Below are 15,968 nucleotides of genomic sequence, written 5' to 3' on the forward strand. Positions count from 1 at the left end.
GTTTATCACAGGAACTACTTGTGAGACCATTTAAAACTATTTATTGTGTGCTAACTACACTTATTTTGTCCAATTAACAGCTAATTGCTCTCTTTCTTAAAGCTATCTTTCTGTGAAGTTATGGCTACTTACAGAAATAATCCAAAGCGACACTGATCCAGTGTCCTTGAGTCAAAAAACCCTCACAAGGTGTGTGTTGTACTAAGCATGACTACAAACATACAGGCATTTATTAATAAGGGTGACCTTCATATTTACTAATTTTTATGGGTGAATTACCCTCACAAAGTGACACGATGCATTAATTCTGTAATGCAGAATTGTTACTTTTAGTCCATTCCTCGCGTTCCCAGCAGAACTGTCTGTTCTGTGCTGTCCTTGCTGCGGGTCGGTTGCTGTGCTGTCTGGCTCAGGAGACTCACTGGGTGAAATGTCGCATGTCAATTTTATGGACGTTCTTTCTAGAAACTCTGTGGGGTTTTTATTAATGTGAGGGCCTAGAGGAATTAGAGTTGCACTGACGTATTGATAAAACACACTTGATTCCATAGCTGTATTTTTAGTTCATTCTTTTGTGAAGCTTTCTTATGAGCTGTTGGCATTTGAGCTGTGTGTCCTGTCTGATAGCAGATTTTGACCTGAGATGATGGTATAAGATTGGAATTTGCTTCAAATAAATGTATACATTTGCTTGTATCTGGCAGAGATGATTGTGTTCTATGAGTAACCTCCTGTCCTGATGTATGGAGTATGAACATTATGAGCTTGCTTTATTTCTCCAAGTTGTGTAAAGTGACAGTATGTACTGTGCAACAATTAAATCAGTGTCTCATTTCAGAATAGTGTGTAAACTACTGAACAAGACCTGTGAGCGTGTTCATTGTCTGCACAAGCTCTGACACTGTGTCGGTGCGGGATTTGCTGCTCTCATTGCCCACGCCTGCACTCTGTCTGATCATGGTAAGTTTCTCCATTGATTACACGATCATGGCCAAAGACCCTCCTGTTGGAGAATATCCAGGCTGTTTGGTCCGGTTCCCCAGCTGCTAAGCCCACACGACTTCTTTTTTTGGTCTCCGTAGGCTTTAGGTGAGTGTCTCTGGTCTGCCATTGCTGGTTTTGTGCTGATCTTCTTTCTGTCTCCGTTCACTGGAATTACATCCTCCATTCAGCCGCTGCAGGTCTGCACAGCCGGTCTTTTCAAGACAGCCGGTTTAAGCGTATTCTATTCAAAAGAAAGAAGTCTTTGAGCACTCTGAGTTTACAGCTCTGGTCCGAAAGGGCACAAGTTAATACAGGTGGATCAACGTTATGTAAAAAACAAAATGTGGCTACTGTCGTTTATCTGCTACAATTTCTGTAGCATTTTTAGACAATTTTAGAAGTAGACTCTTGTAAGGAATCCAGGATCTTGTGCTTACCTGCGTATTGCTCCTTCTGCACATTGTCTTCGATTAATGCTGACCTGAGGTATTTATCTGCAGTACAACACGGTGTAGATACTAACTCAGGTCTGGAAGCCATCTCAGGAGATGGATTAGCTCATTATTACATCAAAAATAGAAGGAATGCTACTTCCTTGTTTCTTGTGCTTATGTAATAAGGCACATATGTGGTAGTAACAGAGTTTGTGACCCCTGTACTTCATATGCATATAGCAGTGTAAAAATAAGTTATTAAAATTAAACTGGCTTTCAGGTTTTCTATTTTAATTACTTTTCCAACTTGACTCTTTGTGTGGAGCCCGACCCCACTCACTGTCCCGCGACGGGGGACTCCAGACAAGGGGACGCAGACGCGGGGGCGGCTGCACAGCGGAACTCAGCAGACTTGAGAACCGCTCAGCTGGGTGAGGATCAGACGCGTACAAAGCAACTTTGCTTTTTAAATGGCGAGGATGACGTGCTTTGGTTTGGAAGACATCAGATTTGGGATGTTAAGGAAGCTGTAACTACTTTGGTGTTTCCTTCTCCCCGCAGTCGCATTTCTGGTTCTGTCTGCAGAGTTGTGCTCCTCTCCCGCACCAGGTGCTGATTGTGGGGCTCAGCGTGAGGGGGGGCAGGGAGGGCGGGGGGTCCGTGGACTTGAATAAGTTTTGTTTGGGGTTTTTTAAACGCCTCTGTTGACACGTTGTATAAAAACTGATTGCTGCAGTGCTAGTGAATGAAGAGGAGGATGAGCAACAGACTGCAGAAACTGTTTGGGTTTTGGTTTATTGAAAAATTATTGTTTAACTCAAAAAGCAATAAGATCTTGCAGTGGTCTTCTAATACTTAGTGGTAGCTTTTTAATATACTGGTTTGGAACCTTGAGATTATATTTGATATTAAGTGGCTGTTCCATTGTGGAATAGTGCAGGAGTAAACTCTTGCATTTCGGCATTCCTGGCAGATCTGCAACTTGATAAAGACCTCAGGCTGTTTAGTTTAATCAGACTTTTGTACATCCCACCTTCACTGTTCAAAGCACCGGCTGCCAATGTGTTTTCTAGCGTTGTCAATTCTTTCTGAACAAAGACAGCAGAGGTAGCAGCTCTACTAGTATCATCTGTTTTACTTAAACATGGATATTTACAGGAACTTTAACCTGAAAGCTCAGAAAGCTGTGGTCGGTGGTATATCTTTGTAATGTTTATAAATTCTTATGCAGATATTCTTATGCCAACGAGCACGGAACGTTTGTGAGTGTGACCTGCTGTGCGGTTAGAAGGAAGAAAGATGTGTGAGCTGCAGCAGCAGGAAGGCTGCAGCCGTGTAAGCCCGGGGTGCAAACGGCACGAAACGGGCTGCAGCGGCGGAGCCCTCGGTCCCGGGCCGTCCCGGGCAGGCGCAGCCCGAGCGCTCCCGGCCCCGCTGCCGCTGACCCGCCGGGGCCGGGGCCGCGCTGCGGGCGGACAGCACCGCTCTGCGGCCGCCGGCGGCTTCGGGCCGGGGGGGGGGGCGGAGCCCGGTGGCGGGCGCGGACGGGATTGGCTCCTGCGCGGTATGGGCGGGGCCACGCTGCAGAAGCGCGCGGGCCAAGGAGCGTGCCACCGGTGCGGCGGCGGGAGCAGCGCGCGAGGAGCGGCGGGGCCGGCGGTGAGCGAGGGGCGGGCGGACAGCGGGGAGACTGGACGGGGCCGCCCCGGTCCCGGCTGAGGGGGGAGGCTGGAGGGGGAGGGACGGGCTGGGTTCGGCAGGAGGAAGGCGAGGGGCAGCCAGCCGCAAGAGCGCGGCCCCGGGCCGGGCAAGGGGCGAGGGGGAAACACGCGGGCGGCTGTGAGGGAAGGGAGCCCCGGGCTGAGCGCTGCGCGGGGCTCGGGCGGGGCCGTGGGGCGGAGGGGGGAGCCCGCGGTGCCGCAGGGCAGAGGGAGGAAAGCGAGCGGGAGGGGGCAGCGCCGGGTCGGGAGCGGCGCGGGGGGGGCCGGGGCCGCCGTGGGGGCGCCAGGGGGCGCCAGGGGCGGGGGGGGCCCTGCCGTGGGGAGGGGCCGGGAACGGGGGGAGCGGCGGAGAAGCCTGAGGGCGGGACGGCGCGGAAGGAGCTTTGGCGGGAAAGGCTGAGGTGCCTCAGGGAGGAGATGGCGTCGGGGAGGCTGCAGTGGGCAATGCTGAGGTAGCTCAGGACGGGATGGCACTCAGGTGTGGTTTCAAAGGGGAATGCTGAGGTACCTTGAGGAATGGACGCTGGGCTGGGAACTATGAACACATCAGACTGGTTCAGAGAGTGTTCATGACAGAAATTTCTGCAGTGAAGTATTCCAGCAAAGAGAGGGAGAAGAGCCAAACTTAGATCAGGCCTCCTAGGATGCCTGCAGGTTTGGGGACAGGGATGATGAGGTTGTTAATCTGGTCCTAACGTTTTCTTTCTCTCCCTCTCTTGCAGCACCTGACTGAATGGAGGAGCAAGTGGACGGGAAGTTCCTGCGCCACACACAGATCACATTTATTACTCTTGGCTTTAGAGATGTGGAGAACCAAACCATTCGCATGGTGCCTTGAAGCAGCCTGTGCTCATGCGCTTCTCCCAGGGAGAAGGCGGAATGGCAGTGACTGGCCACGTTGAGCCACAGGGTGCACACTCTGCAGCTGTCAAGCCCAGCTCTGCGTCAGCTCACACCTGCGATTTTGCACTGCACACGCAAATTTGAGTTGTCGCTGGTTGTTGCAGCGTTTGGCTTTGGTGAGGACAGCGTGTGTTTGTCAGCAGTTGGTGTAGGTGGAATCTTCAGGAGAAAGCGATATTTCCGTGCCAGAACTGGTTGGTGTTTGCATGGTATTGTGGCGGTTGTTCCCGCAGGCAGTCAGTGCTGGAGTGTTATTGCAGAAAAGGGGATTTTGGAGGCTTGTCTGTGAGATGCACGAGAGGCAGCCGTTGAAAGCGAAAGGCTGAGATTTGGAGGGTTTGTGGGTGGGTTTTGGGCGGTTGTCAGCTGAAGAGTTGGCTGTTTGCAGGTGAGGTGTAGGGCAGAGGGTGAAGCTGACTTTGCCTGGGCGGCGCAACTGGCTGGGTGTGCAGAGCTGAGGAGAGCGGGCTGCTGCGGGTGACCCTAAAGCTGGAGAATCGGCCGGCAGCTCCAGAGGCTCCCGCTGCCGGGCAGGGCCGTGCAGGGCAGTGCCCTGGGGCACAGCGACGTGACCTCCGCAAGGACCAAAGAGCAGGTGAGGGCCGTGGGCATTTGTACTGAGCTGTGACATCTCTGACCCGTGACATTGGGGTCCAGCAAGGACCAAAGAGCAGGTGAGGACCGTGGGCATTTGTACTGAGCTGTGACATCTCTGACCCGTGACATTGGGGTCCAGCAAGGACCAAAGAGCAGGTGAGGACCGTGGGCATTTGTACTGAGCTGTGACATCTCTGACCCGTGACACTGGGGTCCAGCAAGGACCAAAGAGCCGGTGAGGACCGTGGGCGTTTGTACTGAGCTGTGACATCTCTGACCCGTGACATTGGGGTCCAGCAAGTACCAAAGAGCCGGTGAGGACCGTGGGCGTTTGTACTGAGCTGTGACATCTCTAACCCGTGACACTGGGGTCCAGCAAGTACCAAAGAGCAGGTGAGGACCGTGGGCGTTTGTACTGAGCTGTGACATCTCTAACCGGTGACATTGGGGTCCAGCAAGGACCAAAGAGCAGGTGAGGACCGTGGGCGTTTGTACTGAGCTGTGACATCTCTAACCGGTGACATTGGGGTCCAGCAAGGACCAAAGAGCAGGTGAGGACCGTGGGCGTTTGTACTGAGCTGTGACATCTCTAACCCGTGACACTGGGGTCCAGCAAGGACCAAAGAGCAGGTGAGGACCGTGGGCGTTTGTACTGAGCTGTGACATCTCTAACCGGTGACATTGGGGTCCAGCAAGGACCAAAGAGCAGGTGAGGACCGTGGGCATTTGTACTGAGCTGTGACATCTCTAACCCGTGACACTGGGGTCCAGCAAGGACCAAAGAGCAGGTGAGGACCGTGGGCGTTTGTACTGAGCTGTGACATCTCTAACCGGTGACATTGGGGTCCAGCAAGGACCAAAGAGCAGGTGAGGACCGTGGGCGTTTGTACTGAGCTGTGACATCTCTAAGGCGTGTGCGAGGGGCTGGGGCCAAGGCAAGGTGGGCGCGCTGTGGGGTGTGGGGAGGTGTCAGCCCCCAGACTTGTCCCCTGTCTGACTGTAGTGCCCGTGGGCTGCTGTAGCTCAGTCCTTCGTGTGTTTCTCTTCAGGTGGAGCAGCGTGCGAAGGAAAAAGGAAGCAGAGAAGATGGTGAGCCTGCGAGGAAGAGTGTAGCGAGTCGGGCGTGGACTCACGGTGAGGTGCCGTGAGAGACATTAATTACAAACTCAGGTTTGCGTTTATACTCGCTATGAAGCTCGCTCAAGCATTTGCTGATTAGCTAGGTTAGACATTACATAAGCGATGTATTTTGTGTTCCCACCAAAGTTGCTGCCAGTAACACATCTTTTGTCTATCATAATCTGTCCCTGCTGCTGTAGCTCAGTCCTCCGTGTGTTTCTCTTAGGGGAGCAGCGTGCAAAGGAAAAGCAAGGAAGGAGGTGAACCTGTGAGGCAGAGTGATGGATACAGAGGGTTGGAGCGCACCTGCCGGTCAGGAGGGATCAGGGAAGAAGACACCGGTGGTGGAACCGCAGGTCAGGAGAGCTCAAGGAGGGAGAAAGGTGACTGTGGCCATATGGGTTTTTCTAGCTCACACACCAATGAAAACAGTTTGGATAATAAAAGAAATGTATGCAAAACCCATAAGTAAAGGCAGAGAATGTTTATATGCGATGTATGGGATAGACCTGAAGGTGTATTTATTCCTACGACAAAGGAGAATTCGCAATGGTAATTAACTGAGGATGTGAATTTCCAGATTGCATTGGCAACATACACAGGGAACATATCAGTTTATTACCCTCAACATAAAGTGTGGGCTGAAACTGGTAATTTACCGTTGTGCAGCAAACGCTGCTGTCAGCAACGACCAGTAAGCGACAAGACTGTAATTACTGATGGCTCTGGTCGCTCACGTGAGTTGTAATGACGTGGCTGAACTCAGATACCCAGTGCTGCAAACACAAGGTAGAGAAAGAGACCAAGGGTCCAACAAGTTCTGGAGCTGACAGCTGTTGGGATCGCTGTGAGGTGTTCTGCAACAAACCTTGGAATGTTGGAACTGGCTCGTATTATGCAGCTGGCGTACTTAACCACCTGGAAGCTTCTTTTCTTAAGGAAGAGGATAATCCTCTTTCGATGGCTGAATTGAGAATGCTATGGTTTCTAATAAATCACAGACATCATGGTTTTTATGCAACGCACACCCGCTCTCGCACGGCCCTTCCAGGACCTCTTGCGGAAGGCAATAGGAGGGCCGATGCACCAGCTGTGCTGCTCACTGTGCCTGAAGCCTTGGAGCAAGCTAAATGATCACATGAATCCTTTCACCAGAGTGCAAAGGCGTTAAAACGACAATTTCAAATGACAGTGGATCAGGCCAGGAGCGTTCTTATGTCCTGCCCTGATTGCCAGCAGTCGGCACCCGTGCCGTGCACAGAGGGTGTGAATGCAGGAGGGATTGCTGCCAGTGAAGTACGGCCAGCTGGGGTAACGCGTTGTTCTGAATGGGGTAAATACGTACGTGTTTCTGTACGCGCTCATTCCGGATTTCTCGTTGCTGCTGCACGCTGGTGAAAGAGCACGAGACGTCTGTGACGTTGGTTGACATGTTCACTGTTTGAGGAGTTCCACGATATGTAAAACCAGAGGAAAGCAGAACGCACCCTGGATTAGAGGAGCGATCCCCGAGTGCCCAGCGCGCTGTAATAGAAGTGCCTGCTGTTTAACACTTTCAAAACAGTGATAGCGAGTCTGTTTGCCGACTTTCCGGTATCATGTTCTGGTGACGAGGATGGGATGATCTGCCTGACCTGCCGTGGTCCCCAGGGTCTCTGGGACCTTGTGCCGGCACCGGGGAGTTCCCAGAAGGGACCACGGATCCTGGGACCAGCTCGGACGCGGGTGAAACCCCATCAGTGAGATGAGGCGCTTTCACTGTCTGGTTGGGCTGGCACGCTGCCTGCGCGAGACGTGGGCGACACGGCGCGTGGGGTCTGCGCGTTCGCGTCTGCGCGTTTGGGTAAACCGGGGAACTTCAAAAGAAATAAAAAATTAAAGAGGAAAATGAGAAAACTATAAATAAAAGAAAACACGAGGGAACAGTAATTTGGTAAAGGTACCTGTAGTGATTTTGCTGTTTTTGCCTTAGCGATTGTAGGATTGTGTCTTCAGTGAAATGTTGTTGTTGTTACTTGTGTCTTGGGTGATTTTATACTCCAGTACTTACAGTTCTCCAATTGTCTGTTACTGTGATTGTGAAACAGGTGGTGGTACAATCGACAGGAGGGATTTGGAAGAAATTCCCCCCGGTTGTATTTTGTGACACTGGAAAAGGATCGTTTGACTCGCTGGGGAACAGCAACCAGGGGAATCTGATTGAATATTGTAATTAATGGTGGCCACTGTAAATAATGTTAACATGCTGCACAGGTCTAGGTGGGTATACTTTGAGATGTGTAGTATAGTACCGCACTACATGTAATATATAATAAGATGTATATTTTAAATCACATATTGCTTATTACATAATGTGTATTACACAATACATAATGTTACATATGCATTGTATTTATCCCCATCAGATCCATTTGTTTTGAAAAAGGATAATCAGAAGTTGAAACCAGTAAAAGGTTTGTTGAAGAGCAGCTATTGGTGTAGAGTACACAGAGCACACGGGATCAGAACTGTCCCTCGGTCGGTCCAGGGTGGCATCCTGATGTCCTTACATCGGGGACAGGCTGCATTGGTATGGACAGTGCATTTTATATAGGATTAGACGCGCTGTGCCTAAAGCTGTAAATACGCCAAAACCTTCTGAGATTAAACAGGATCGTGAGGAGTCTCCCACTGAGTTTTTACAGCGTCTTAAACCGACAGCTCAGAAATATATTAATATAGGTCCTGACTTGGAGAACAGAGAAATAGAATTCTTAGTTGACTGGGTGCTCATTATTCAGTGTTAAACACTATGCAGGGAATATTAAGTAGCGATTCTGTAGCAGTTATGGGTGCCACAAAAACTGCAAAACACGGCCCTTTAACCCGCTGCTTAGAATGTTTGTATGTGGAGCGTGGTACTTATTGATTGTGTGCCGTGTGTCTTCTCTTGTGCACAACGAATGGTTGACAGAAGCTTTAGTGGTGCAGTGGCTGTGCAGTTACACGCTGCTATGGCTGCAATTGTTAAACAAAGAAGGGGAGATGTGGCCGGGTTGTGACATCAGTTGTGAGAAACTGCAAGAGTCACAGCGTGAGAACAAGCGCTGGTGGAACAACACAAGCAGCAAGGACTGTGTGGGACATGAACTGTCAGGGACAGAGGGACTGATACGGGATCGGTACATCAGGGACAGGGACTGATACGGGATCGGTACATCAGGGACAGGGATTGATACGGGATCGGTACATCAGGGACAGAGGGATTGATACGGGATTGGGACATCAGGGACAGGGATTGATACGGGATTGGTACATCAGGGACAGGGGGATTGATACGGGATTGGTACATCGGGAACAGAGGGATTGATACGGGATCGGTACATCAGGGACAGAGGGATTGATACGGGATCGGTACATCGGGAACAGAGGGATTGATACGGGATTGGTACATCAGGGACAGGGATTGATATGGGATCGGTACATCAGGGACAGAGGGATTGATACGGGATTGGTACATCGGGAACAGAGGGATTGATACGGGATTGGTACATCAGGGACAAAGGGATTGATAAACAGGGACAGGGGTTGATACGGGATTGGTACATGAGGGACAGAGGTTCGTGATGTTTCAAATGCAAACCTGAGTTTGTATTAAATGTCTCTTCGCATCTCAAAGAGTGTCTGTGCCTCACTTGCTACACCCCTTTATCTGTTTCCCAAATTGCGATTTAAACTGTATTTACCATTGTAAAAATAAAGCTTTCCCCCCTTAATTTTTGTCACATATTGTAATTAGAATTAATAGAGATATTGAAGCCCGTCCTAGCTGAACTGGAGAAAAGACAGCAGCCATGTGTATTTTTAAATAAAGAGTAAATCAAGTCTGCTAGCTCGTTATCTTTAAGCGTTTTACTGTGGTCAGGTCCCTCCCCAGGTTTTGTGTCTGTCGTGTCAAGGTCTGACACCCACGGCCACAGGGATGAACCACCACGGGCACAGCACCAGGAACCCGCCTGTGCTGTGCTGTGCGGTCCGTTTCCCAGGGAGCCCGCGGGGTGTCCCCACAGCCGCAGACACAGGTGACCCGGCTGGGTGGTGCCCGCAGAGCACAGTTTGTGTGACCCGACCCGCTGGGCTGCCTGGGAAAGCCGGGGACAAAGGGCCGGGCCGGGGCAGCGGGAGGTTGGTTCCAGCTCACGGAGCAGCTCGCAGCGGCTGCGGAAACAGCCCCGAGCCGGGACGTGCCCCCGGCCGTGTGCTCCCGCCCCACCGCGCGGGTGTCCTGGCTCTGGGCATCGTGGCGCAGGATCGTTTGAGAACCGTTCCTGACCGTGGGTGAGGGCTGGGACTGCCCCTGTCACTGCCCAGAGCCGAGTTGTTGCTGCAGACAAGACACGGGCACAGGCACAGGCAATATATTTTACTAGACCAGAAGACATCTTGAGGAAAAACAAAACTTTATAAATGTCGGGGTTTTATCTGTTATCAGTGTGTCTGCCGTGTGCGCGGCTCCGGGAAAGCGCGTTCAGGGAGCTCCGGCTGCCCCCGGGCCAAGAAAAGGCCCGCGCTGCGGGGCCCGGGGGGCGCTGCGTGACCGCGCCCGGTGCTGCCGCCTGGTGGCCACAGCCCGGTACTGCAGCTGGGGAGCGGCGCGCTGTGCCCGTGCCGGGGGACGAGGGGGCGCTGCCGCTGCGGGCGGGGTCGTGCCGGTCAGAAAGGGGCGGAGGCGGACGGACGAACCGCCGCGAGACAAAGAGGCCCCGGCTCTCCCGGGGCAGCCCCGCTGCGAAAAGAACGGGCGAGGCGGCAACAGGAGGCGGCGGCGTCTCCTCGGCCCCGAGCACAAGGGAGAGAAACCTGCCGGACGGAGCTCCTTCGGGCTCTGTCTGTTCACAATGAATTTATGGGTAGGTGACCAGCCGCCCCCCTTTTCCGCGTGAAGCAGAGGAGCGCGGTTCGTTGTCGCCTTTTAAACGCGGCGGCGGCGGCGGCGGCAAGCCGAGCGGCCGGAGGGCGCGGGGTGCGGGGGGGGGTCCCGGCAGGGCGGCGAGCCGGCGGGTGAGGATGCAGAGCGGGCCAATCAGATGGCGCGGGAGGGCTGGAGGGCTGGAGGAGCGGAGCGCTGGTTGGCTGCATAGGCACGTCAGTTGCCTTTCTGTCTGCCAATCAGATTGCCGGGGGGGCGGGCGTCGAGGGCTGGGTACTGCGCATGCCCCAAAGAGCGAGCGCTGATAGGCGGAGAGATGCTGATTGGCGTGCCGACAGCAGCCAATGATGTTGCTGAAGGGGCGGGCGTTGCGGCGTCCCTACTGCACATGCCCCAGCCGCGATCGCTGATAGGCGGCGAGAGAGGTGATTGACGTGTCCCGGGGAGCCAACCGGGATGCGGCAAGGGGCGGGAGCTGTGGTCTCCCTACTGCGCATGCCCCAATCGCGAGCTCTGATAGGCGGCGAGAGAGGTGATTGACGTGTCCCGGGGAGCCAACCGGGATGCGGCAAGGGGCGGGAGCTGCGGTCTCCCTACTGCGCATGCCCCAGCCGCGATCGCTGATAGGCGGCGAGAGGGCTGATTGACGTGTCCCGGGGAGCCAACCGGGATGCGGCAAGGGGCGGGAGCTGCGGTCTCCCTACTGCGCATGCCCCAGCCGCGATCGCTGATAGGCGGCGAGAGGGCTGATTGACGTGTCCCGGGGAGCCAACCGGGATGCGGCAAGGGGCGGGTGCTGCGGTCTCCCTACTGCGCATGCCCAAACCGCTAGCGCTGATAGGTCCGCGGTGTCTCGGTGCCGCACCGTGGGGGGAGACCGGGAGCGAACGGGAACGGGGGTCGGGGCGGCTGCGGAGCGCTCGCTGCGGCCGGCGCCCGGGCATCGGGAGGCGGGCGGCTCAGGGCCGCCCTTCGTGAGGTTTCCCGGAGGCGGCAGAAGGGCGGAGGGGAAGGAGGGGACAGCCGGGGACCTCCCGCCGCGCGCGTGTCCGGGGCGCGGCGGCTGTCGGTGCCCGCGGAGCCCGGCGGGACGGCGGGGGAGCGCGAGGGGAACGGAGCGGCGAAAGAGGCGGCAGGTGAGTGCGGCAGCGGCGAGGGTGACCGTGCCGTTGGAACGGGGGGAGCGGGAGGGGCCGGCGCGACGCGGCGCGGAGGCGTTCGGTTCCGGTTTCCCCCCCCCCCCCCCGCCCCCCCCCCGCCCTTACGGCCGCGCTGGCGAAGCTGCTGGGAGGCGTGCGGTCCGGAGCCGCGTCTCCCTCCGGCGCAGCGCCCGTGCCCGGTGCGGCAGCCCCTCCGGGAGCGGCGCAGCCCCCGTCGGTCGCGGGGACGGTTACAAGCAGAGCTAAGGCGCGGTTGCGGGCGGGCTGGGTGGCGTGGCGAGCGGGGCGCCGCTTCGGCGGGAGCTCGGGGCGAGCCCCGGCGGGTTCCGTGTCCTGCGGGCGCGGCTTTCGCGCCGCGGCTCTCTCTGTGCGCTTTTTTGTTTGGTCGCGTTTGTTTTTTGGGTTTTTTTTGGCGGGATTCCCGCGAAACGCGGCACGAGCGCTCGCCCGGGGCTGCCGCGGCGGGTCTCAGTGGCGCCGTCCTGTGGGCAAAGCGCGGTACTGCACCCGGCCGCCCCAACGCGGTGCCGCGGCGCGCCTCGGTGCTGCCGCCCTGTGGCGAAACTCGGGTACTGCAGCGCACGGCAAGGGGGGGGGGCAGAGACGCCGATCGAGCCGCGGGGGTTCGCGGTCGGGTCTGTGCGTGCCGGTGTCCGTCCCCCCCGACGGGGGTCAGGTCCCCATTGGTGTGCAAACGACATCCCTCCCTCGGGGCCTCCTTAAACGTTTAATGACGTAAATATTGCTCCTGCTAACGTTGTCGGCGCGGCTTCTTTCCTCAGGGGATCCGTCCGGCAGTCGGTGGCCCGCGGTTGCTCGGCAACAGCAGAAGCGGATTGAAGGGACCGGCCGCTGGAGGATGCCGAAGCCTCCCGGGTCAGCGGTGGGAGCAGCTTTGCGTGAAGCGAGGGGTACGTGAAGCCGGGCGTGCGGTGCCGACCGCCCAGCAGGTAAGGGAAGCTAAAGCTTTACCTCCAGGGACTTCTGCCCAGAAAGCTGAAGCAATTGCTCTCGCGTGAGCTGTAGAGTTACGCAAAGAGAAGAAGATTAGTAGCTGCACTGCAGGTTTCTTGAAGGGTGCGGGCCCTTGAAGCCGTTTGAAAAGAATAAAGTGTATTAACGGCACAAGGGAGGCAGATTAAACGTGATGCTCCGGTTGCTGGAAGCTGTGCTGTTGCTAGGAGAGTTGCCGTCACGCGTTGCAACGGGCCTCAGAAGGGAAACGCTGCTCAGGAAACTGGCCATAAATTGGCAGGCGCCGCTGTAAAACCAGCCACCGAGAGGACCGAGACCGGTACGGAAGCCGCGTCTCTGAGCCCAGGTGGCCGTGTCCTCCAGCCAACGTCAGGGAACTGTAACAAAGAGGATAAGCAATTAATAGGAGATTAATAGCCCGATCAGAATTAGGGTCCAAAGGAGCCGTCACCGGCGACGGGAGAGCAGCGGCGCCTCGCGGCGCGAGGAGCTGACGCGCTCTGTCGAGATCGGACGAACAGGTAAGAGCGAATTTAGAAGCCCTGTGCGAGCGAGGCAATGGGAAACGTGCCTAGAAAACCGTCTTGATAGTGCACACGGGGTACAGACAAGAGCAGCCGGACGAGGGAAACGTACCAGGACGACGCTGGCAAAGGGAGTTCTCCGAGCTGCCTGGAAAAGGGGGGTGTCAATACCGGCCGGCACGAACGGCTCCCTTCTCGGGTCGGCCGGAAGCGTTGCCGTGCCGGGGGGCGGCTGCCGGCCTGCGGGCCGGGGCTGCGGCTGTTTGGGGCGCTGCCCCCGCTTTGTTTTCCTCGGGGAGCCCCCCCACGTTCGGGGGCTTGTGGGACGTGCACGTGCGAATGACACGGTGTTCCCAGCTGCTCTGTTCTCTGCCTTGTTTTTTCAGGTGCCTGTCCCTGTTTTCTCTTCCCGCTTTTGAAGCGAAGCTGCCGAGTTAGCGTACGCTGCGGTGAAGTTCTACAAGATGCAGCCCTCAGGAACCGGTTGCTGTGGGGTTGCTCGTGCGGCCAGCTTTTGGTGTCGGTTGTTCCGGCGCTCCGTCGCGGTGTAGAGCCGGCCCCGTACGTAGCGGTGAGGCGTACCGCAGTTCGGTTTGATTCTCGGATAGGCCTCGGCTCTGACTGTGCACTCGAACGCCAAAACCTACAGCGGAAGCTGCGGTGGCTTTAGCGTGCAAGGGGCGCGAGCGCCGTGAAGCCGCCCGTGTGGCCGAGCGTCCCGATCGCGGCGCTGAGCGTTAGGCGGACTTGAGCCGCGTGCCGGAATTGTTTTGTTTTGGAGAGGGCGGGATAAACCTGGAGCACAACTTGTGAGGGCGGTACGTCGTGGGCAGGTTTTAGTATTGCCTGTGGAGTGCCGCTAGAAGCGTTCGTAGTTCTTGCTTGTCTCTGTTACAAGATGAGCCGTGTCGTCCTGCGTGACGCGTAACGGGAGGACGGCGCGGTAGCGGTGCTCTGCACAAGAGCCCGTTGGGGGGTATTTTAGCTGGCGGGAAAGGGATTGGGGAACCACCTGGTGGGAATGCGAGGAGAGCAGCCCTGGCGGAATCTGAGGAGCCGAGGCCGTTGTATAAATTGGACAAGGAAGGAAAGGCTGCGGGCACAGCGTGGTGCTGCACCCGGCCGCCCCAACGCGGAACTCTAATGTGGAATTCCTGTGTTTCAGAGGGGGAGCTGTGACCGCCCCGTGCTCAGCAGACCCCCCAGCCCGGGTGGGGGGAGCAGCGCCGGAGCGGGAGACGCGGCTCCGTCCTCCGTCCCCAGCGTGCCGGGGGGCGGCTGCCGGCCTGTGGGACGTGGCTGCGGCTGTTCGGGGCGCTGCCCCCCCATGTTTGGGCGCTCTGGTATGTACATAGGTAAATGGCGTTTTAAAGTAACGTGCTGCCCGCTGGGGCTGTTTTCCTTTTCTACCTTTTTTTTTTTGAGTGAATAAATGGGGGGACTCGGGGGGTGACGATGACGTTACTGGAGGAGCAGGCCAGTGAGAGATGGGGGCATTCAGCCCCAAAACGCCTGAACAGTCATGGGTGGGGTGTTTAGTGGTACTGTGGGGAGGAGAAATTTCTCCCTGTCCGTTGCAGAGAAAACAGAACAATCCCACATCAAAGCTGTCCTAGAGAAGTACTTGCTGTTTGTCATTGCGGTTCTAGAGCAGCCCGATGTGCTGTTAAAGGTTGTGGTGGTGCGGGTCAGGGATCCCCAGGCTGTGCCGAGACCGCAGGACGGCTGCTGGTGGAACAAAGTCAAGGACAGCTTCTCAGAGTAAGAACCTCTCTATTTGTTCTCCTCGGGACACATCCCTTTGCCTCTGGACCCCTCACAAGCTCACTCGCCACCTTGTTCCCTCAGAAACCCGTTTCCTCCCAGTTCCTCTGCGATTACCCTGCCTGCCTTTGGGTCCCTGCAGGCTCGTTGGTGGCATCACGGTGCCTGTTTGACCTTTTGCCCCGTTAAATTCCACTCTTTTCTCTCTTCCCCTCAAAACTTCCCCGGTTGCTCTTGTCACATCCCAGAGGCCTCATTTTCCCCTCTTGTCTCCTCTCAGGACCCCCCATCTGTTGGCCCCTGTCGAGGGTTTAGATTGCGGGGTGACAGTAAAACCCTGGCAGATGTATTGTTAACCCCGTCTCCCCCCCACTTCCCCCTTTTGCCCCTCCCTCTCCCCCCTTCCCACTCAGGACAGGCGATCCGGAGGGAAAGAAGGACAGAGAGAAGAGAGTTGGAAAAACTGGCAATGTTTTACTAATGCTATATTAAGAGTAGAGAAAATAATACAAAACCAATCCTGAAAGTCTCAGCAACTGCAGAGCCGGCACCTGAAGTCCTGGACTGGACTCTGCAGCCAACCGGAGCTGGATTCAGTCTCTCAGCAGGCCTCAGTTTGCAGGGACGACTAGCAAGGTCCTCTCCTAATGTCACCATAAGCAGAAGGGACGAAAAGGGGCAAAGAGGACAAGATCCTCATGATCTGCCACTTCTATATGAAGTATTCATGTGAAGGGGATGTTATACACGGTTGGTCAGTTTGTTGGTCACCTGTTTCTTGTTGCTCCTCTTGCAAGATGTGAATCTGTCCTTATCAACAAGTAAGCATTCCATTGCAATGTTTATCAAAACATGTATGTGTCTGGTTCTCCAGGAAA

The 15,968-nt window shown here is 55.7% G+C and overlaps 1 protein-coding gene and 1 long non-coding RNA gene across 10 annotated transcripts in view; both read left to right on the top strand.

Moving 5' to 3' along the window:
* Positions 1 to 9,637, top strand: part of LOC110362326 (uncharacterized) — a 29,852-nt gene extending 20,215 nt beyond the window's left edge. For 3 of the 6 annotated variants that reach the window (XR_010465993.1, XR_010465992.1, XR_010465995.1), the window contains 5 exons: positions 839 to 960; positions 1,083 to 2,027; positions 2,650 to 3,077; positions 3,862 to 5,809; positions 5,985 to 9,637. This is a non-coding gene — a long non-coding RNA (uncharacterized LOC110362326). The remainder of the gene's footprint in view (positions 1 to 838; positions 961 to 1,082; positions 2,028 to 2,649; positions 3,078 to 3,861; positions 5,810 to 5,984) is intronic. The other 3 variants (XR_010465996.1, XR_010465997.1, XR_010465994.1) reach the window with 3 other exon arrangements.
* Positions 9,638 to 9,878: 241 nt separating this feature from the next.
* Positions 9,879 to 15,941, top strand: LOC135575376 (uncharacterized). Of its 4 annotated transcripts, none has more exons than XM_065029303.1 (5): positions 9,879 to 10,647; positions 12,610 to 12,738; positions 13,713 to 13,887; positions 14,492 to 14,669; positions 14,976 to 15,941. In XM_065029303.1, the coding sequence occupies exons 1-5, from the start codon at positions 10,644 to 10,646 to the stop codon at positions 14,994 to 14,996; spliced, it is 507 nt and encodes a 168-aa protein (XP_064885375.1). In that variant the 5' UTR covers positions 9,879 to 10,643; the 3' UTR covers positions 14,997 to 15,941. The 4 variants fall into 4 exon arrangements, 2 of the variants coding, with proteins under 2 accessions (XP_064885375.1, XP_064885374.1); XM_065029302.1 differs by having other exon boundaries at positions 9,891 to 10,647; positions 13,713 to 13,897; XR_010465998.1 differs by lacking the exons at positions 9,879 to 10,647; positions 14,492 to 14,669; positions 14,976 to 15,941 and adding an exon at positions 11,694 to 11,803 and having other exon boundaries at positions 12,610 to 12,777; positions 13,713 to 14,469.
* The last annotated feature ends 27 nt before the right edge of the window (positions 15,942 to 15,968 follow it).

This window comes from Columba livia, chromosome 13, assembly GCF_036013475.1.
Source record: "Columba livia isolate bColLiv1 breed racing homer chromosome 13, bColLiv1.pat.W.v2, whole genome shotgun sequence".
Classification (NCBI taxonomy): Eukaryota; Metazoa; Chordata; class Aves; order Columbiformes; family Columbidae; genus Columba; species Columba livia.

Excerpts from the sequence above, each read along its gene's own strand:
- LOC135575376 (XM_065029302.1), top strand. Across the intron at positions 12,739-13,712 it reads AGCTTTGCGTGAAGCGAGGG|GTGCCTGTCCCTGTTTTCTC; the intron begins GTACGTGAAGCC and ends TTGTTTTTTCAG. Across the intron at positions 14,670-14,975 it reads CCCCATGTTTGGGCGCTCTG|AGCAGCCCGATGTGCTGTTA; the intron begins GTATGTACATAG and ends TTGCGGTTCTAG.